At 48.1% G+C, this 22254-nt stretch overlaps 1 protein-coding gene across 14 annotated transcripts in view; it reads left to right on the forward strand.

Annotated features, from left to right (window-relative positions):
- LOC102172084 (protein-methionine sulfoxide oxidase MICAL2) overlaps positions 1-22254 on the forward strand; it is a 239835-nt gene that overhangs the window by 34162 nt on the left and 183419 nt on the right. For all 14 annotated transcript variants that reach the window (XM_018059551.1, XM_018059553.1, XM_018059554.1 and 11 more), the window contains exon 3: positions 18772-19112. In XM_018059551.1, coding sequence (XP_017915040.1) covers positions 18849-19112 — 264 coding nt within the window. In that variant the 5' untranslated portion in view covers positions 18772-18848. The remainder of the gene's footprint in view (positions 1-18771; positions 19113-22254) is intronic.

The raw sequence follows: 22254 nt of genomic DNA on the forward strand, positions 1-22254 counted from the left end.
TGTTCGTAAAAACATGGCTCCAAGCTTATCATCATCTTCCCCAGCTGGGGTCTCTGGTCAGAGGGGACCAGACACTCTGGAGTAGTAAAGGTGATGATGTTGGTGGACGGCTGCTCAGGGGGAGCTAAGAGATGTCTCAGACAAACAACTAACACACAAAAAAGGCCAGTGTTGGGAGGATGGATCTGCCTCTAAGGTTGATGATCTTCGGGCATGAAAGCTGGAAAGAACCTACAAGTCATCTGATCTATTTCTCTGATTTTGGGTGAAGAAACTGAAGCAGAGAGACATGACTTAACCAGACCCAGAAAGCAAGCTAAAGATGGATCCGAGATGCAAGCCAAGTCTCCTGATTCCTAGTCTTGGAATCATAAACCTGATACAAAGTGGCTCTTTCCCCAGCGCCATGTTGCCTCCTCTCTGTGGATTTAGCCACCACCCTTCCCACTCCCCTCCTTGACCCTGAGCTTGATTGTCTAAGGTGTCAGCAGGGCCCCACTGCTCCCACCTCCTTGTTTATTGAGGCCTAGTAAAACCTGGGTGTGACATCACAGCACAGCTGAGACTTCTCTCATGTGTGGGCTATTTGACTTGTACTTAGGGACTTAACACTGTTGGGTCATCAGTATTCTGTTTTATGTGGGTCTTGGGGTGAAAGATGATGCAAGACAGGAAACGAAGGACCTGATGGCCCAGCCTTAACAATAGTGGATCCGCGTGGGTTTACCATTCAAATAAAAATCAGCTTTGTTGCTAAGCATTCCTCATTCTGAGACTCTGAAGCTGAAGGCATGGTCAAGTGCAGCCTGTGCTGTCCCTTGCTCTTGACAGAGTGCACTTTGGGTTAAAGGCTGTCTGCCCAGTCGCTGTGTTGCTGGCATGTGAACCAGAACGGAAGTCATTCACTTTTTTCTAGAGCGCTTCATTTGTCTCAGCACTTCCTGCTGAGCTCAAGGAAATGTATCATGAACTCTTTCCAGTGAGCAGGCACTGGGTTTACAGACTTTACCTTGTTTTTCCTCACCATGGTTCTCGGGGAGAAGTGAGCATGGCTGTTGTATTGAAGAGAAATCAGACAGACAACAGGCTAAGTAACTTGCCCACGTCCCATAGGGGCCAGGGTTCAGGGGCAGGGGGTCTGATCTTAAAGCCTTTTTTCGCTCCACATTTCACACGGCCTCTCTTTGCATGGAGAAAAGAGAGTTGGGCCAAGTGGACCGGGCATTGGTGGAGGCATCAAGCATTCATGGTGGGACTTCTGAATGCTGAATGTCAGGCTCTGGTCTTGGCTGTGAGGATGCAAAGGTGAGTAAGACCTGGTCCCTTTATTCCCAGAAGCTCGTGGCCTGACCTGGAGACAGGTCACAGCCATCACTCTAAGCTCTGTCATAACGAGTCACACACCAAGTGCCCTGAAAGAACCGAGGAGAGAGTGACACACAGGGAGCATGGCACCCGGCATGTGCTCTGGGACTTGGGTATTGAGGATGAGCAGGAGATCTCCCGGCAGAGGGCTTGCCGAGCAAACCGTGTGGTGGTATGAAGGCTTGATTCGGTACCTGGAAGTGAGGAGGAGTCCTGGCATGTTTTCTTCTCAACTGACTTAGAAGGAGTGGAACTTTCAGTTGGGAGAAAGCTGGGGAAGGAGGGGTTTAGAACTAGACCATTAAGGGCTAATTCTGTGAGAGCTGTTGAAAGAAACATCAGTCAGAACCAGCAAAGATTCTCCAGATATGAATTATCCAGGTAGCTGAAGTACTCTTCCCTGCAGAAGTGTGCATGGGGCTCGTGTTCAGACAGTTTATGCCCATTTTCCACATTTTGTGTCTCACGCACCAGTGGAGGTGTTTATTGATGGTGCTAAGGCATCGGAGCCGGCTGGGCCATGCTGACGGTTCATATTTAAAATGTCTCGGATTCCTCTTGCCAAATAAGCTGATAGCAGACACCCTTATGAATTCATGTGCAGACTTCTCTCCAGGGACTGTTCTGCATTCCAAACCCAGCCACACAATCATTCTGTAGGAGCTGGGGGTGTGGGGTGAGAAGGCTACTTAAAGATCAACAAAAATATATAGCTGTTTTTAAGGACAATATTTACAGGGCAAGAGTATCTAGGAAATGGATCATTTGCCATGAGGGTGAGCCAGATGCTTTTAAAAATTCCAACCCTTTCGAGTGGGAAGGGTCGTGGGGAAGAGAGAGAGAGCCTTCCAGGAACTCTTATCTGTCTCCTCTCTGATGAGGTCCTTGCTGATGTCTGCCCTTAGCAAATCCATTCCGGAAGCAGATCTTTGAGCCTGATGTACCCTTCCGGGAGGGGAGGAAAGCAAAAACCCAGACAGCAATCTGGGGTCCACAGCTTCCAGGTCTCAGATCATAGTCCATCTTTTGTGACCTCCTGTGTTTCATTTCTTTATAAGAAAAGAAAAATCCTTTCTGGGACGATGGCTGCTTTAGTGAATGTGTTTTTCCGAACATAAGCCCAAACACCAGGAGAAGAGTCCAGCATCTTCATTCAGCCAACCCAAGTTTATTACATCAAAATGGTGGAAGACTGTCTCCTGTACGTTGACAGAAAATTCACCAGCTCGGTCACATCTTCTGCTGTCCTTTCTGGGGCAGCTCTCTGGTGGAGTGTGAGTCAGAGAGGGGTGTTTTCACTCACTGAGTGGAGAATGACCAAGCTGGCAGTCACTGGTCCTGGAGTGCTTGTCCCAGCATCTCTGAGTGCACAGAAATGTGGCCTCTGAGTGTCACCTGGAGAACCGGCTGTCCCTCCCTCAGAGCTCCGCGGCCCCTCACACAGGCCCATGTCGCCTCCACGTCAGCCTCTTGGCAGCTACCGACAGTGCAGCATAGCTTATCAAGCTAATCGTCTCCTCAGAAGTGGGGTCAGCAGTTGAGTGTATTTTAGGGACTGGTTCCACCCTGTCTTATCAGAGAGGCCTTTCTGCATTTGCTGTCTGAAACCCTGAATGGTTTTAAAGAGCTTCTGTAAAAATAGTTCATAAGCGACTTCAGTTCCTCTGCACAATAAGAACGTGGCCCAAACTTTCTCTCTCTCTTCTGCTCGGAGGTCTGAACCACCCCCTGGTAAGGGCACATTGGATGTGGGCACAGAGCTCCTTGGGCAGGTCTGGAGAAGGGGAGGCAGCACTGCTTGGGGCTATCTCGACCTGTCATTCTCCGACCTGCTCACTTCCCAGAGGCTGCATCTGAAGACTGTTAAGCTGTGTTCATTTAACACATTGCCTGGTGCAGGGTAGCCAGTGTCTGTGGGATGGATATGGGAACAAATACCCTACCAGCAAGAAAATCCTCCAGTTTCCCAGCAGAAGCCAAAAGAAGTAAGCAGCTCTCAGGCTGAGTTGCCCGAGTGAGTGCTCTCCACAGCCCAGCACACACTCCAGGAAAGATCCCTTTGGTCCTGGGTACAAAGGGATTTACAGATCTCCTGTCTCCCGGGTTGGGTCTGGAGCGAGAGTCAGAAGAACTTTGATCCACATCCAGAAATTCCCCCACTCAAGACTGTGAGTCCTATTTTCAGGGATTCAGATAAGCACAACACACCAACAAAGAGCAGTAACAGCAGCAAGGCATGGGAATGTGGGCCCCAGCAAAAGCAGCATAGAGCCCATCCTGCTGGCTTCCCCAGCCCACTCCCCTCCCCCCGGCAACTGCTCCCCTGGCTGGGCATCCCATGCTTGGATATGTCTTCCAGGAGCCTCCCGTTGGGCATCTGTGTTTTGTCAGCCTGCTTCTCTACAGCACAGGGCTTTTTACCTTTACATCTGAGACCCCAGCTTCCCAAGCATGTTGACAGGTTGGTAGGTTTTGAACAACCCATTAGGCCTTTCTGACTCAGGCAGGGCTCACCTGCCCTGGCAGGTGCACACACCTGCTCATAAAGGCTGACTGTAGTTCACAGGCCCCTTGTGGAGACTGAGGTGATGGGCGTGGCCAGCTGAGCTGCCAGCTAGGCGGACGCCTCAGTGGAAGAAACAGGCAAGCACCCCCCTCCCCTGCCCCAGGCACACCTGCTTGGAGGCCGCCCGGCCGTCAAGATCTAAGGAGGTATTATTTATATTGCTAATAACATTAATGACAATATAAACAACAAAGTATGTGTAATGGCAGATCAGGAAATTAATCCTGAAATTTAAGGTCTATAACTCAAATGGAAATGTTGGAAGCCCTTTGAGTGAACTCTAAAGATGGTGGGTACAGTGTGAGCTGTTCCATTCCTCCCCAAATAAATTTTTACTAGTAAATATTCATTCAACAGAATGTACTAATTACCTACTAGGAGCAGACACCACACTGGCACCAAAGTTAAAAAGTTAAAAATCAGTGGACAATTTGTTAATGGATGAATTAGTCCAAAGAGACATAATACAAAAAGTTGAATTATTTGCTTAAATATTGATTGAATGTCAGTGGCATACTTAGAACTGAGCTGAATACTCTGGGAAATAGAAAAGAAACAAAAGATGTTGGCTTTTTCCTATATAATGTAAAAACTACAAAGTTAAGTTTATACATTAATTGTCTAGACAAGATTAATGCACAAAGCTGTTGGGTTCAAGGTTGTAACTGTCTTTCTCTAGAAATTACCGAATAGTAGTTGCCCAGAAGCTAGGGAGACAGAGCTTGTTCCCCTGATGTCCAGAGTGCCTAGCAGGTTTCCCCTTGGACCTCAGACTGTATGGGAGTGGGCCTAGGAAGCTGTATTTTGGGATGCTTCCTGATAAATCTTCTGGTATGCAACTAGTTTTGGTGATCTCTGGCAAAGAGTCTGGAAACTAGAAGAAAGCATGGGAAAGAGAAGGCAATGGCAGCCCACTCCAGTACTCTTGCCTGGAAAATCCCATGGGCGGAGGAGCCTGGTAGGCTGCAGTCCATGGGGTCGCTAAGAGTCGGACACAACCGAGCAACTTCACTTTCACTTTTCACTTTCATGCATTGGAGAAGGAAATGGCAACCCACTCCAGTGTTCTGGCCTGGAGAATCCCAGGGACGGGGGAGCCTGGTGGGCTGCCATCTATGGGGTTGCACAGAGTCAACTGAAGTGACTTAGCAACATGGGAAAGAAAGCTATGACAGACCTAGACAGTGTGTTAAAAAGCAAAGACATCACTTTGCTGACAAAGGTCCACAGCTATGTGGTCTTTCTAGTAGTCATGTATGGATGTGAGATCTGGACAATAAAGAAGGCAGAGTGTCAAAGAATTGATGCTTTCGAACTGTGGTATTGGAGAAGACTCTTGAGAGTCCCTTGGAAAGCAAGGAGATCAAACCAATCAGTCTTAAAGGTAATCAACCCCTAATGCTCTTTGGAACGACTGAAGCTGAAGCTTCAGTACTTTGGCCATGTGATGAGCTGACTCATTGGAAAAGACCCTGATGCTGGGAAAGATAGAAGGCAGAAGGAGAAGAGGATGAGATGATTGGATGACATCACCGATGCAATGGTCATGAACTTGGGTAAACTCTGGGAGATGGTGAGGGACAGGGAAGTCTGGCGTGCTGCAGTCGCAAAGAGCCAGACACAACTTGGTGACTGAACAACAACTTGGGAGAGAAAAGCAGTACGGGATGGGGAAGCTTTTGTTCCTGAAAGCTCCAGCTCACCTCTCAAGATCCAGCTCTGGTACCACTTCTATTGTGGGCCTCTCTCCAGGCCACACATGGGTCATTCCATCTCCCATCACTGTGTCCACACATCTTGCCACCCATCTCTGTGTAACTCTTACCTATAATCGTTATTTAAAATTGATTCCCTGAATGGACTGTGATGAAAACATTCTATTAGTACTGTGGGGCCTGACTTTGCTTCAGATTTGAGCAGGGGTGGGAGGAAGAAGACCGAGACTGGATGTGAAGCATCAAATAGCCCAGTCTGTCTGATGCAGCCACAGCGGAGCCCCAGTACCTTTGGGAACTGAGCCTAATGAGGAAACGGGGCTGCATGGAGTAGGCTGATGAGACCGTCAGGGGAGTTGGGACTTACACAATGGGGTGTAGGAAGCCCTGAGAGCTTTATGAACAGAGCAGGGTGGTGCTGGTCAGATGGGAGGGGGAAGATGGGGAGTGGAGGCTAGTTAGGAGGCTTCCATGATAATTCTGGTGGTGGTTAGAGAGAAAGGGCGGTCACAGTTCATGTCACCATGTTACCTAAATGTTGTGGCTGCTCTTGATTGGGTTTTCCCAACAAGCAGTGGTTACTGAGAGTTTACTATTGCCAGAGGCACGGGTGCCTGGTCCTAGGTGCGCAATCTCTGGCATTAGACAGTTCACAGTCCATTGAGGCAGGAAGACCCGAAAGCAGTTCACGCAATAGTCTGTTTGCAATGATCCCTGGAACCTCCATGGAGTACAGCGTGGGAAAACAAGGTGTGGGGAAGCCGAGGGAAGACTTCAAAGAGCAGTGCAGCCAAGGGTACTGCCTAGCCTGGCGTCACTGAGTTTCCTCATGTAATGCAATGGGATCAGGACTGTTATTACCTCCATTTTATGGATGAGGAAACTGAGGTTCAAAGAAGTTAGGTGACTCATCCAGGCTCACACACCTAGTAAGTGATGGGGCAGGTTTGTAATAAGTCTGCTTGACTCCAGAATCCACCCTGGGACCCCTCCGACATTCTGCTGCCTTTAATGTTTCCTAAAGCCGACTGGGTTTTTACCAAGTGAACAGAGTCTAGATAAACTTTCTGGATGGAGCGACCTGCATAAGTAAAGGTGCAGGGAGGGTAGCCTGAAAGATTTCAGTTTGTCAGGGAGCTGCAGATGGCTCAGGAAGTCTGGACTCGGAGGGGATGGGGACATGGTGAGACAGGCTGGAGAGCAGGCAAGGGGCAAATCAGGAAGGGGGCTTTTGTCTTGCTCTGCTAAGGGGTTTGCTTCTCACCCTGAAGACAGTCAAGGAGCTGATGAAGGATTTGAAATAGGAACAGGACCTGACCAAGTGTGCATTTCTGGTGGAACGGTCTCTCTGGCAGCAACTCAAGAGAGAGGCTGGTGGATTGGAGAAAGTAAGCAGGAAAGGTGCTTTTGAGGAGTTTCTGAGAGTTCAGGTGACTGGCTGGCTCCTCAAGATGAGGGAAAAGGGGACAGAGAAAGTGACTCCAGGGGTCTGGTGTGAGAGTCTGAGTGCAGAAGATGCCGTTCACTGAGGATGGGGATGCAGGGAGGTGAGGGCAGAAGGAAAACTGACTACATGTGAGGTCTCTATAAGATAGTCCGGGGGAGTGTGTAACTGGCAGTTGAATACAGCCCTGGAAAGCAGCTCAAGGTTCACAGTGGGTCATCAGGGTGTAAAGTGTGGTGGATCTGTGGGAGTGTTGAGAATGAGAGGGGTGATGAAGATCAGAACCCTGGGAGATTTCAGGAACATTCAGAGAGAGATGTGTCTACAATAGACTGAAGATGGGACAGACCATGAGCAAGATAAGGTCCGATAAGTGACAGCTGGATTTAGTGACAGAGTTGATGGTGACCTTGGGTGTGATGCCTGGAGTGGGCTTTGTGTATGAGTGGGAGTGAGATTCTGAAAGATTAGAGGGTGAATGAGGTGAGGAAGTGGATATTACCAGGCTAGACTCTACTACAGAAGGAACCTAGGCTGTGAAGGGAACAGGGGAGGGTACCATTTTGTTTTGTCCAATAAGAGCAAGTATAGATCAAATTTGCATTGAATTTGTGCACATTTTGGAGACTGACTTCACACTGATAATTCACGCCTCAAAATAAGAGCAAAAAAACTTTTGTCAGGCGATAAATTCTTCTTTTTTCTCTATTTGGTTTGAAAAATATAGTCACTTGGCACAGTTCTTCAAAATGAGGGACCTTTGGAAGATAGACTTCATGAGACATGGCTGGGCTTTGAGCTTCTGGAGCCGGGACTGCTCTGCGGTCGTCCTGGGCTCCCGGGTATGGTGTGTGTAGAGCAAGCAGGTATTGTTGAGAAATCCTTTCCAAGTTCACTTTTCCATGACTTCTGTGCCTCCTCCCCAGCATTCTTCTCTATCCTCCAGACTAATTACTAGGGTTGCAGTTCCCGAGGTCTGAACTCAGCTGTCCAGACACAGAGGCTCACCTGGGAAGTGACTTTAATGGTGTGCTAGGCAAAGACTTGGTGGAAAATATGCTTTACCTGTCCCATCTCAGCTTAAGGTAGATGAAGGGGAGATGATCGCCCTTACCGTCTATGTGAACATGCCCCAGTTTCTGCTGTGGTTTGGCTTGGGCTCCTTTGGGGTGGTGGGAGTTATCCCTGGGCAGTGGGCTGGAGTGACGCTAGATAAGCACACCCAAGCCCACCCTGTGAGAGGCACTTTCATCCGGTTCTCACAGATGTTTGAGACTTGCTCCAGGGAGTGCTGGAGGACTCAGAAGTCCACATTCTATTGACTGCACCACATGGGCTTCTAGGCACTCAGGACCTGAGGGCTCAGGGTTGTTGAAACCAACGACATAACTAGCCTATCCATCCCAGTCTCGTGTCTTATTACAGGGAAGGATGTGGATTTTCACATCCTAGCTCCTCCTCATTGTGGTCTTGCTATCTTGCACATGTGATTTCCAAGCCTGCTGCCCTCTGACAGAGGGGGAAAGAGCCTGGAGGATCACCACGAGAGGTTCTCATGGGTTGGTCCTAGAAGTTGTGTGCATCCCTTCTGCTCACATTCCATCACCTTGAACTGGTCATGTGGGCTCACACAGCTGCAAGGAAGGGCCCAGGAGGAAGGAGAAATATATCTGGTGATCAGCTGGCCTATCTCTGCCACACCCACCCAGGGTGGAAAGTCACCCCTCAGCTGACATTTTATTGTATTCATCACTGTTATATGAAACTGCATCGAGATCTCATGACGAGAGATCCTGGCATTTGGAGTTTGATGAAAGAAGGGGAGTATCATGAACCAAAGGGTCTAGACCAGAGACCGTGTCCCTGACGTGGGTGTGAGGCAGAACTCGGATCCCTCCATCCATTTTGTGTGGGAGCAGTATGGGAAGGTGGTCATGGATGTGGGCTCTGAACTCGGGCTATTCGACTTCAAGGCATAGCTTCCATACTTCTGGCTATGTGACTTTGCCAAGTTGCAAACGTTTCTAATTCTTTGAAAAGTGGGGATAATAAATAGTGTCCCATGATGCCTTCGCTTCTTAACAACGGTTAACTTCTTTAACACAAAGAAAGCTTTACCTTATTGCCTAAAACTTTATAGATGATCATTAAATGTCAACAATTGTTATGTTCCCAAGGATTGAACATTATTCATTCATTTTGCACATACTATATAGAAAGGGTTCATTTTGCACATACTATATAGAAAGGGTCTTGTGCTGGAAACTGGGAGTAGGGAAATGAAAAATTAAGTTCAGCACAGAAAGACTTACTGTGACTGAGCCAAGTACAGGTGCTGTGGAAGGGTTCCATTCCATTTGGGGAAGGGGTCAGGGTTAGGGGGGTGGGGAGTGTCTAGAGGAAAAGAGCCTTGAAGGAAGATTAGGAGTTAGTGGGGGTAGAGATTGGTTCACATCCATGTCCTTTGCTTAAGAACAGTAAGGATGGTATATGATATGTCAGACGTACTGTTTTTTTTTTTTTTTTTCAAATTGGCAAGCTTCTTTGCTTGCAGCAAGATTCTGCTAACATGACAAGGATTCATACCCAGTGTCCCTGAAATTGATGTTAGTCAATGAAAAATGTGTAAAGCTCTGATTTTGAGAGACAGAAGTCTCATCTAGTTACATACCCATTGTCTCCCCTCATTTGAGCCCGATGGCATGTCCACCAGATCTGAACTGATCTAGATGGGCCCTCAGGGAGTCTTTAGGGAATCTGTGTGCTGCAGGGAAGAATGCTCCCTGCTTTCAAGGAACAAAGTCTGCTAACTTCTGTCCAGGTCCTGTTAGAACACAGGAGTGTTCTCCCCAGGCAAGGGATGGTGGGCTCTGGGAGCTAAGACCAGGGAGCCCCTACCCAGCCTTCTCTGTGATGTTGATGCAGATTTTACAGGTGCTGAGGGGGCAGGGGGTGACAGTGGTGATGGTGTCCCAGGGAAGGCAGAATAAGAGATAAAAATTTGGAATTTGGCAGGGCTGAACTTCCAAAGGCTTCCTGGAGTCAAATGAGGCTTGGAAGGAAGACTGAAAGATGCCTACATGACTTACAAAAACAACAACAAGAAATTATGCCCCTGAGCCAAATAAAAAACAACAGGATTCTTCCACTGTTTATTTTATTATATTTTAACTCAAAAATATTTTTTAAAAAATAGGTTCGTTGTTAATTAGGCCACAGATTCTGTACTCTGGCCTTGGGCAGCTCCTGCTAGAAGGTGGTGATAGTTGTTTGTTTTTTAATGGATTTTATTTTTTTATTGTGGGAGAATATACATGACAAAATTTGCCATTGTGGCCATTTTTAAATGTTAGAATTCAGTGGCTTCACATGGGTGTGCAACGATCACCACCTTCTACCTCTGGAACTTTTTCATCATCTCAAATTGAAGCTCTGTCCCCATTAAACAATAACTCCCATTTCCCTCTTTCCCCAGCCCTTCTACTTTCTGCGTCTGTGAATTTGCTTATCCTAGGTACCTCCCACCATCAGTTTTGAGAAAGGCTAGACTCCTGAAGACTGGAATTTGCACTTCACAGTCTTCCCAGGCAGCCAGTGTGTGCTGAAGGTGACTCAGAGCATATGCAGAACAGGCTGCTGAGTTTTTGTTGGTGAAATGGACCTGCTTGTATGTGCTGAGGTGTGTGTTGTTTTGTCAGCTCCTGGACTGTAACGTAGGGCTTCTCAGGTGGCACTAATGGTAAAGAACCCACCTGCTAATGCAGGAGACCTAACAGACACCAGTTCGATCCCTGGGTCGGGAAGTTCTCCTGGAGAAGGAAATGGCAGCCTGCTCCAGTATTCTTGCCTGGAGAATCCCATGGACAGAGGAGCCTGGTGGACTACAGTCCATAGGGTTGCAAAGAGTCGGACACGACTGGGTGACTGAGCCACAGACTGTAAGCAGGGAAGCAGGTGTCTGTCTGGTGGAGTTTGGCTGGTCAGGGGTCTGTGGACACAGCTGAGATTGTGTCAGAGGTACTGTTTCCCCCCTATCCCAGCATGGCTCTTTGGGAAGGGCCTGCCTCACTGGACTTGAAGGTCTGTGATCCAGAGAGCAGAAGTGTGAAAATGTAGAATGCAGCCTTGGGGACCTTGTCTCTCACCTGTTGGAATATAAGCCCCTTCATTAAATTAGCAGTATCAGGACTTCTTACAAGAAGGCCCTTTCTTTTCTGGAGAAAAACGGCACTGCTAGTATGACTGGAGTTGGATTGGCCAGAGGAAGGGAAGATACATGAGATGAAGATAGTCTAGCCAGGGAGAGAGGACTCTAGGACTTGGGATGCATATATAGGAGGGAGTTATAAAAAGCTGTATGTGCTGAAATACAGAAAAGTATAGAGCTACAAATAAATCAATGGAAATACCATCTCACACACACACACACACACACACACACACACACACACACACACACTCCCCCGCACCCCCGCCACCCTGCCACACACACCCACCCACCCACCCCCATGGTCATGTTTGGCTTGATTCCTTTCTCCTCTGGATATTACGCTAAGGAGTTGGAATCATTGAGGACCTTAATCTGTATCCTGCTCTTTTCACCATGATTTAGGGCATAAGCATTTTCCCCAAGGATTAAATGTCTTCATAAATATTATTTTTAAAGGACTGCCTAATACGTTATTATTTGGTTGCACCATAACTTAAGCCACACCCCACGTGACATTTGCAGGCTCTCGGAGCCTGAAAGAACTTCAGAGACTACAGAACTCACCCCGTTTAATTTACACAGCGACTTCAGAAAAGGCAGGTTGCATTACTAACATTTCCATCATCATGGCTCATGTCAGTTGGTGACTAAGAGCGTGGATTTGGAAGTGAGGTAGAACTGAGCTCCTTTACAGCATGCCCATTCAGTACTTGGCTTGTGAAGGGGGTTGCTTCCCCCTCGGAATCTCCTTCTCTTTTGTCAAACAGGGATGGTTAGATGAGATCATGGATGTAAAAGATCTGGGACAGGGTCTGGCGCCCAGTGAGCAGCTGAGCAGTGCCGTTGTTGCTGTTCTGATGAGGCTCAGTCTCCGCATGCCCAGGCCCAAGTTTTGCCTGCCTCAAAGGCTTTGCTTCTCCTAGAGGTTCGTACAGATGGGCTTAGCAGGACAAGCAGAGATGTGGGGCACTGGCCAGAAATCATTATGGAAAAAAGTTTAAATTTGTATGTGTTTGTGTGCACACATGTATACATACACACATATACACAACACACATATATGCATATATAAACATTTATGCACATACTGATATATATGCATATATTAGCGTGAACACATGCATATACATACAGAAACCACACATGGCACACTTATACTTGCCTTGCAGGAAAGTGAGATGATCAAGTTCTGGAATCACCCCCTACCCTCAAAGTCCTTGCTTCTTATAGAGTAGATACAGAGAGAGAGCAAGAGAATCACCATACCCTCTAGACTTCCTGGCACTTTGGTCAGCATATAGCTCTCTGACTCATGGGGGTGGGGTTGGGGGGTTAACCTAGGTCATCCTGGGATCTGTTAGTGTGAGTGATTCCACGAGGAAATCGACTGAGGTGAGGAAGTGGGAATGTGTGAGGTCATTTCAAGCCAGAGCAGTGGAGTCAGCTCACTATTGAAAGACAGAGAGGAGAGGGCTGGGGATGGATGGGCAAGACCACATGGCCCTGGACTCTCAGAAGAGGAGCAGCACAGAACTCTTTCCTGAGCTCCCCACCTGGGCCAGTGTAAACAGAGGGCAGTGTCCAGGCCCTGCTGCAGGCTAGGCACTTGGGTGGGCTTTCAGCTACCTCTCTTGGATGTGTTTCCATTAGCCTTTCCAGTAGGGGCTCTAGAGGGCGTGTGTAAGAAGACTGCACGTGTGGGTTCAACCCACATGGAAAGGGCTTTGACTTCCTGTGGGTGATCTCAAGGGCTAAGACCAACCGCGGGGAGAAGCCGTTGGAGAGACAGCATCGATCTTGCTGAAGAGGGACCAAGAGAAATCATCTCGCTGAGGCTGTCTTCCTGTCAGCGGAGACGAGGGTGGGGCAGGCTGCCCCAGGAAGTGGTGCGTGCTCAACCTGGGAAGGTGACGGAGGGAAGGCTGGGGACCCCTGGCTAGAGGGAGATTACAAGGGGCCCCTTTCAGCCCCTTTCCAACCTTGGGAGTTGCCCCAGGGTTAGGTTCAAGTTGGCGTCACGTGCCCTGGTAGATGGAAAGCCGGGCCTCCCTGGGCCAGGTGAGAAGATGGCGTCTGCAGACACCACCTGTAAAGCAGGTGTTCTGCTTGTGCTGGGCTCTGCAGAGACGCAGTGTGTGAGGCTTTCCCACTATTTGGCCCTGGCTGCCTCCTGCCTTGTCTCAGATGTCGGATCCAAGTAGCCATGCCTGAGGGTCTTCTGTGTGTGAGGTGCAGAGCTGGGGGCTTTAAGTCTTTCCAGCAGCTTTGTGAGTGGATGGGGTGAAGACCTCCCCATCTTTCACTGCTGAGGAAACTGGGCCCTGCCCCCATGGCCCCTTGGGGTGGTTAACCTGAGACAGGGTGAGTTTGAATAGGGGTTTGGCAGTGGAAATGACAAGAGGCTTTGGTTTTTAGATTGCATTTGCCTTGAAATGTGTCTGTGAGCCTTGAGGGTGGGGTTGAGGGCTGCCATTTCCTCATTCTGCTTTGAGAGAAGGTTTTGCTCATTGTCTGTTCCAGCTTTCCTTCAGTTTTTCTAGAACTCTCTCTTTTATTTATTTGTTTGTCTGGGCCATGTCTTAGTTACACCATGAGGGTTTTTAGTTGTGACATGTGAACTCTTAGTTACAGCATGTGGAATCTAGTTCCCTGACAAGGGACTGAACTTGGGCCACCTGTATTGGGAGCTTGCAGTCTTAGCCACTGGACCATCAGTGAGGTCCCATCTTTTATGCACTGCCTGGTCACACTCTTTGATGCCATTTCACAGGTGATGAGGCCAAGGGACAACAGAGGTGTGGAAGTCCCACACAAGAGTGTACTGGTAATTGTCAGGCCAGGAGCTCGTCTCTTATTTTGAGGACTACTCAGGGCCTCTACATAAACCTTGAACTTGTCTCCCAGATGTTATGGGCCCAAGAGCCCATTACCAGTTCTGGCAATCTGAGACTCTGAGCTTTAATTTGTAACAGCCAGAGTCAGGGAGAGGGAATTGCTTTGTGACTCATGAAGTCACATAGGCAGAACCACAAATAAGGGACTCATTGGCAAAGACCAAATTGCTTCAAGGCTATTCTTAGAAACTAAAGCATCATGTCTTGTTTCTTCCCAGAAAATGCAGAAACCTTTCATATTTCTGAGTAGTTCATTTATTTATATTTCATACCAAACTCCAAAAAGGCAACAACTGGGTAGTGATTGACAAGGAAGGCTAACAACGGCTATTACCCAGGATCCTCTGGCTTAACTAATCCTGACTTTCTTCTTTGGCAGAAAGAGAAGGGTATCCAGGAAAATACTACACTCCAGTTTCTGGAAACTCAGACTCAAACTTATGGGAGTCCTTCTAAATCAGCCTCTCTAGTTCATTCACAAAACTACCTTGTACCATGGATGCTTTCAGTTCATCATCCAAACTTCTTGATGTGAGGTTCCCCACATTTCATATGGGAACTTAAAACTCAGAAATGGAGTTAGTTGTCCAAGGCTACACAGCTAGGAAGTGGATTTGAAACCAGATCTTTTGAATTGAAAGCCCATGGCCTCTAATTGTAAAGTGTATATAATTGTTTGACCAGGGAAGCTAGTACTGCTGCTGCTGCTGCTGCCGCTGCTAAGTCACTTCAGTTGTGTCCGATTCTGTGCCACCCCATAGACGGCAGCCCACCAGGCTCCGCCGTCCCTGGGATTCTTCAGGCAAAAACACTGGAGTGGGTTGCCATTTCCGTCTCCAATGCATGAAAGTGAAAAGTGAAAGGGAAGTCGCTCAGTAGTGTCTGACTCTTCGCGACCCCATGGACTGCAGCCTACCAGGCTCCTCCACCCATGGAATTTTCCAGGCGAGGGTACTGGAGTGGGTTGCCACTGCCCTCTCCGAGAAGCTAGTACTAGTGGTCTTCAATCATATTCTCTTCATTTTGGTCTGATGGTGTTTGAGTCATTTGATGAATAGTAATGAGTGCTGGTCATCAGGGAGTCACAGGTGCTAAATACATCACACATGATTGAGTTTATTCCTTACCACCCTATGACTCGAGTATCAGTATCCCCATTGAGCAGATGAGAAAGCAGGCTGAGAGGCTAGATAACCTTCCAAGGGTCCCGTGGCTAGTGAGTGCCTGAGACCAGACCCACACCTGGGTTTGCCAGACTCCATATATCCAGATGCTCTTCTGTGAGAAGACCTACTCCTAGGGGCTGTCAGTCATTCCTAAGGTGTCTGACTTAAACTAGAAAATGATTTTAAAGGCTGAGACCAGACTCTTTAGATGCAGGGCGGCAGGGCTGAGGCTGGCACGGGCTGCGGGGGCACAGCCCCAGGCAGGGCTTATCTCCTCCTGTCCATTCATCTCCCTTCACCTCCTCTTATCTCCCTCCAGATAGGAGCTAGTTCCTACAGCTCTCATGCCCACCCACAGCCCTCAATGCCACTCTGGCTCTTTCCCTTGGAGCTGTAAAATTAAGTGGTTCATTTTTCTTTTGGGGAAGGAGAGGAGGCAGCTTGCATTGGGAGGAGGCAGGTTCTTCCAGTTTATAAATTATTCTCTGGGATTTGGGTCTAGCTTGATAACTCAGAACAGTTCACCATTTTAGACAGGGAAGAGTTGGTGACTTGGAGAACTGATTTTCAAAGCTTTTTTTTTTTTCAACCTGGGGCATTCCCCAGATTCAGATCAGCTGCAGGTGATGGCTTCAGCATATATCTTCACATCTACCCAGGGCTTCCTTGGGCCAGGCTCTGCCATCACTCCTGTGTCTCACCCTCCACAGCAGCTCTGCAGGCTCTCATACAAAAGAAACAGCTGGGGCTCAGAGTTTATGTGGCTTATGTGAGGCCAGGTGGGCAGCGAGGGGCCAAGCTGAGCTTTGGACATGGCTTTAAGAGCCCCAAAGCCTGTGGTTTTCCTCTGTACCACCTGCCCACCCCATACTACAGGATTCCGGTGGAATTCAAGTAGCTTTGCAGCTGTCGATTAGCTACTCCAGCCCTTCTTCAATCCCTGGCATAGAAGTGATTCCAAAGATAGATAAAGACTGAGGATGTTAATATGCTCCGAAAAGCAGATAAGTCTTGTTCTCTGTTTATGCTCTCTGGGTGGTGGGTCCTACACAGGGGAAAAGTTGAAACACAGGCGGAGGCAAAGTTTATGTGAGTGATACCTATGTGAGCAGTGCAGACACTAAGGTTCTGAGTGATCCACGTGGGAGGGAATCTGTGTCTTCTCAGTCCCGGGTAGAGCACAAAGCCAGCTTTCGAAGTTGGTTGAATTTGTTGAGTTGAGGGGACCAGAGGACAGAGGCCTGGCTGCAGAGTAGTTTGCCTGGGTCTGAAGCAGGGAATGTACTATTCTCCCTTCTGCTGAGTCGGGTGCCCGGCCTGTTGGAAGCTCTTGGAGAAAGAGGGACGGGGGGGAGGTGTCCTATGCTGTAGCCCAAGCCACTTCGCCCATCAGGATCTGGGTGTCTGGAGAGCTTGTCTGCCCCCAGCGAGGGGCCCCTCACAGGTGGCGCCCAGCCAGGCTGTGCATAACCTACATGTGTGTGCTTTCCTTCCCCCTGCCCTGCCAGTTTCTTTCCTCGTTGTGCCTGGGCAGTCCTCAGCTGCCTCCTTCTCCAGTCCACCCCTGCCATCTCATTTTCCCAAAGACTTATCTCACCCCACTGCTCTGTCTCCTGTACCCACAGCCCACTGGAGAAGCCAGGTCTCCTCTACAGTCTGCCCCAGACACCTTGTCATGAGTCCTGAATTCCCAGTGCCTTGAACTTGCTGTCATTCTGCTGCCATGCTGGTCCAGATCTGTGCCTTTGTATGGTCCGTTCCCAAGTTGTCTGGCAAAATCCACCTCATTCCTAAAATCACAGCATTTAGGCATTTCCCTGTTGTGGCTCCTCTGGGCTTGTCCAGGCTCTGTTGAACATCTCCTTCTCTGGGCTTCCGTGTGCTGTGTTCAGTTTTACAAGCGCTGGCCTGTTGTCTTGTAATCAACTATTTATGGTTCTGCCTTCCTCGCTAGGCCCTGTCTCTGTATCCTCTTCTAGCATCTAGGGTGATGTGTGGCCCTTGCTAAGGCAGCAGTCAGTCAGTCAGTCAGTTCAGTCGCTCAGTTGTGTCCAGCTCTTTGTGACCTCACAAATCGCAGCACGCCAGGCCTCCCTGTCCATCACCAACTCCCGGAGTTCACTCAGACCCACGTCTATCGAGTCAGTGATGCCATCCAGCCATCTCATCCTCTGTTGTCCCCTTCTCCTCCTGCCCTCAATCCCTCCCAGCATCAGAGTCAGTAGTTATTGCTTAATGAATGAGTAAAGGATTAAGGAAGAAGATAAACACCAACCTCTGCTTTCAGTTTTATAAGGCCAGCCCGCAATTCAAGCGCACCCACAATGGCGTTTCCGTCTGGAGAGTGGGAAGCTACCCAGCCGGAGGGCTTGTCTCTGTTTGCTGACCTCCTCCTGCCAGGCTTCTGTCTGGGGGAGCTTGGTGTGCTCTGTCCTCTGTTTACAGACTCCCTCAAGCCCTCTTGACAGCGGGGCCAGCCCCAGCTCCTCCATGCTCATTTTCTTGCACCGGCTTTGGATTCTGGAAAAATAGCTAGTGCTTTGGAAAATCAGTCCAATTTATTTTTGTTCCTTTGAAACTTAAATGACTTTCCTAAGAAAATGCCTGAGGTTAGAGTGGTGCAGAGAAGAAAGGATGATGGCCAAAACCCCGGCAAGCTATTTTTGTGATGTGAATGAGCCTCCATCAGATTTTTCTTTCCTTTAGCACTTGTTCCAAATGGCTCCCAGCTTGGGCTTACAAAGCACAGACTCGTTTTGTGCATCAGGAGGAGACCCACAGGTCTCTCTGTCTTTCTGTATGTCTCACTGAAGTGGATGCTGTCCTTCCAGCAGATTTGAGAAGTTGCCATTTGTTGTCTGTATAAAGAGAAGTCACCCTCTGATAACTAATGAAGGAAGATGTAAAAGTGTGATGTTGAAAGATAGGTGGGATGGTGGTCATGAAATCTAGAGAGCTTTACTTTTTGGGAACTGTGCATTCATGTCATGTGGTTAGGTTACATTAATATTAGTCAATCAGTTTATGGTACCAAGAATTACAGGTTTTCAACAGTGTGAAATCTGGGTTTCTGGGTTGGTTTGTTTTCCTTTTGCTAGTTCCTACTTCCAGAACCATCTGGCTTATGGCAAGATTGCCCAGATAATGTTGACATCAGCCAGGGTATGTCTTTGGCAATCTGTAGTTCTCTGCAGACAGCCAGGGGCGTGGAGTGTTGGGGAGAGAGATTGCCAGCAAGGCAGCATTTCCAGGTTAGATGGTATGATTACACCTCTCCTGTAGAGTATGTATGGTAGGTATTATGTTTAGTATGTTAGTATCTTAAAGGAATTGTATTTTCACCTCTCTGCACCCTCTCCCCAGCCTACCCTCGTCCACGGAGCTCACCTCTGCCTCCATCTACCTTTGCAGGTGTGACATTTCTCCAGGTACTTCATGGTGTTCTCCTCCATCCTCTCCACATCGCTGCTCTGCGTGGCTCCTGAAACATGGGGGAAAATGAGGATGAGAAGCAGACCCAGGCTGGGCAGATATTCGAGAACTTTGTCCAAGCTTCCACATGCAAAGGTACCCTTCAGGCCTTCAACATCCTCACCCGACACCTGGACCTAGACCCTCTGGACCACAGAAACTTTTATTCCAAGCTCAAGTCCAAAGTGACCACCTGGAAGGCAAAGGCCCTGTGGTACAAACTTGACAAGCGTGGGTCCCACAAAGAGTATAAGCGAGGAAAATCTTGTATGAACACCAAGGTAAGGGAACCCCTGCATAGATGCTTCTTACCCTGTGGGGTATGTGGGGTTGGTTTGTTGGGAGGTTAGGAAGCTGTTGCAATTTTGCCATCATAAGGTTCTTAGCGAGTGTGGTTGTGTTTTATTGTTTGACTCAGCTGAAGGTTACCTTTGTCTGTATATGCACAGCTTATCTTGGTCGGGGGCTTCTATCCTATCGTAGTGGTCTCAGCAATTCTTCTTATGTGCTCTCTGAGGCACAGAATATAAAGTTGTCATCTTGAAAACTATTCATAACCCAAAGGCTGAGAGCTATGCTTTATCTGGTAGGGACTTTTAGGATTTTTCAGGAGACAGCATCTCAAGTAGGAGAGAATTGCTCCAAGGAGGTAAGGAGAGGAGCCAGACTATATGGAAGTTTTGCAACAAAGGGCAGATAGTCTGAACATCAAGATTATATAGCTAAATAAAGCCAGATACCCCAAGTTGAGGAAATCAGTGCTTTTCTTTGCATGGGAAGATGCAAGAGTCTGGGCTCACAGAAATCATTCTTTTGATACGCACCTCAGCTATCTGGGGACAGTGTCCTGTTTTTATATCCTGAGTTCCTCAGGGCTCACTGTAGGGAGTGGCTGCAGTCCTGTAGCTGCTAGATGGCAGGTGTTCGTCTCCTTTCTGAGTGCCCTTAAGGCTCACCAGCTGGCATTGGAGGGCTACAGTTGAGGATGACTTTTCACATCCTTGTTTATTGATATGGCAGGAAATAGTCCGCTCACCAAAGGCATGCTTGATGTTATCCTGTTTCCGCTATTACTACTACCATTACTTCTAGGAGCCATTATTTACCAAGTAGCTTCTCTGGGCCAGGCCCGTTCTGTATGAGGTCTCATTGAACAGTACGATAGTCCTTTGGGTCACTTAAGAGATATGGAACCTGCAAAGTCAGTCTCACTTAAGGCCACACAACAAAAAGGCAATCTCAGTCTCTCTGATTTTAGGGCCTATGCCCTGAAGTCCCTGGAGAGACATTTGTGCTCCTTTTGGGAACAAACATTTGAGAAAGATCCCCTGACTTGAATTGGCTAAGAAATAGGTCTTTGGTGTTTATTACTGTTTCCTCCCTCTCTTTCTCTTCCTCTTCACATCTCTGCATTCTCCACCACCTCATCCCCTTCCTCTGCTCAGGATCACACGTTGGTGACATCGGAGAACCTGTGCCTAGCACTTCATGTCTCTGATAGCTCTGAATCACCCATCTCTGAATGTGCAGCCAGAAGTCAAGACTTCCCTGGGGGCTGTCAGCCCTGGGCACTGGTCCAGGCTGTATGTTTAGGTTAAAAGCAAGCATGCTGTATTTAGACCTCACAGGAGGTAGCTCAGCCAGAGCCCTTGGAATTCTAGTTGGTGCCAATCCTAGACAAGAGGATTGAACTCTCCATAGAGATCAGAACTGTTGTGTTTTTGTTTTGGTGATGCGGAGCTGTTGAGTCCACCGTGGGATACAGCCACTTTCCCTTGCCCTGGGGAAGACAGCTGCCAAGCTCCTCTGAGCCTGGGACACACAGACTGTACAGGGCATAGGAGGGCATTTCGTCAGGCAAAGCAGGAGTCGTTTTAGCCCAGAGCATACTAGCCATCCAGGAAGGGCTTGACCATAACCTGCTAAGCTCCAGCCTGACCCAAGAAGAGGAAAGCTTTAAAGAAAGAAGAGGGGGGACCAGGATCCTAAGTGCCATCCCTGCCCAGCACCTCCTTTCTAGCTGTTGTAGCTTCATGGTTCCTGGCTCACTGAGCAGCTCTTCAGAGTTCTAGGAGTGGGAAGCTTTTAACTTACAAAGCATCACCCTTTTCAGTAACCATATATAGTGGTTTCCTTTTTCAAAGGTCCTATGGAAGTTAGGTGGCTAGAGTGCAATATGTTTTCTCAAGGAAAATTTTCAGAGCTCTTACTGTATCAGAAAATGCATCACCCCATATACCCAACAGTTCCTAGCTACTGGGGACTCTCTTGGGGATTGGAGGACAGACCTTCAGAGGGAGTCAGCCAGCAGAGGGATGGAATGAAGGGGTGACCACCAGGAAGATGTCCTTCCAAAAACCACTGGCTGGCTGCCTAGCTTGCCTGGCCAGCCCCTGTTTTACAAGCTTTGATGGCTTGAAGTTGAGGAGTCCGTACATCTGGTGGTTGGCAGGTCATCAGTGATGTCTAAGATATTAAAACAAAGGGAAAGGACTCATGTCTTTCCCTAGTGATGCTGAGTAAGAGTGGTTCTTGTGCAGGAATTTTTACACCTTTCTCAGGAGGAGGAACAAAGACATCAAATGTGGTGGCCCATCTCGTAAAAACTACCCGTTTCCTGAATTGTAGAAGACCTATTGGAAAATGCACTCAGTGTACAGAAAAAAGAATTCAAACAAAATATTGCTGTTCTTCAGTTTTGTTTGTGAAATTTGAAATTACTCAAATTTAAAATCCATTACTGGACTGTGGAAATAAAGAAAAATGGCTGTGACTCTTAGACGAATTTATTCGCACATTTCAGAAACTCAAACTAACCTAAACAAAACAGGGAAATGATTAACTCACATGAACAGGATGGTCCAGACACTCAGTCTTTCCCACCCTCTCTTCTTCCATCTAAATATCTCTTAAATATTTTGCTCTGTCTTGGCTCCATTCTTCCCTCCTGCAAACATGTTTTCTCCGTGTTGCTGCTGCTGCTGCTAAGTCGCTTCAGTCATGTCTGACTCTGTGCGACCCCATAGATGGAAGCCCACCAGGCTCTTGATAGCTCTGTGACTCAAAAGACCTTTGTCTTCCTGCTCAATATGGGAAATGAAATCTCAGGCAAGGATTTCAGTTAGCTCACTTTTGGGCCAGTTATTAAGGCCAAAACCAAGGGAGCTGACCGCTGTCTTTGGCAGGCCTTTTAAGCATCACATGATTCACATGAGGGGAGGAACAGGTCCCCAGGGATGGGGGGTGGGAGATAGACAAACACTAGGTGTCCTCCTCGTGATGAGCAACTGCTTGTTTGCATCCTAGGTATGTATGGTCCAGGCCTCTTCACGTTGGATTCACGTGGGTAATGGTAATGATGGGTAATGTTCACTCTAAGAGCCTGGGTCTCCTGGTTGTGAGTCAAGCAGAACACAGAACATG

The sequence above is a fragment of the Capra hircus genome, chromosome 15 (genome assembly GCF_001704415.2).
Source record: "Capra hircus breed San Clemente chromosome 15, ASM170441v1, whole genome shotgun sequence".
NCBI lineage: Eukaryota > Metazoa > Chordata > Mammalia > Artiodactyla > Bovidae > Capra > Capra hircus.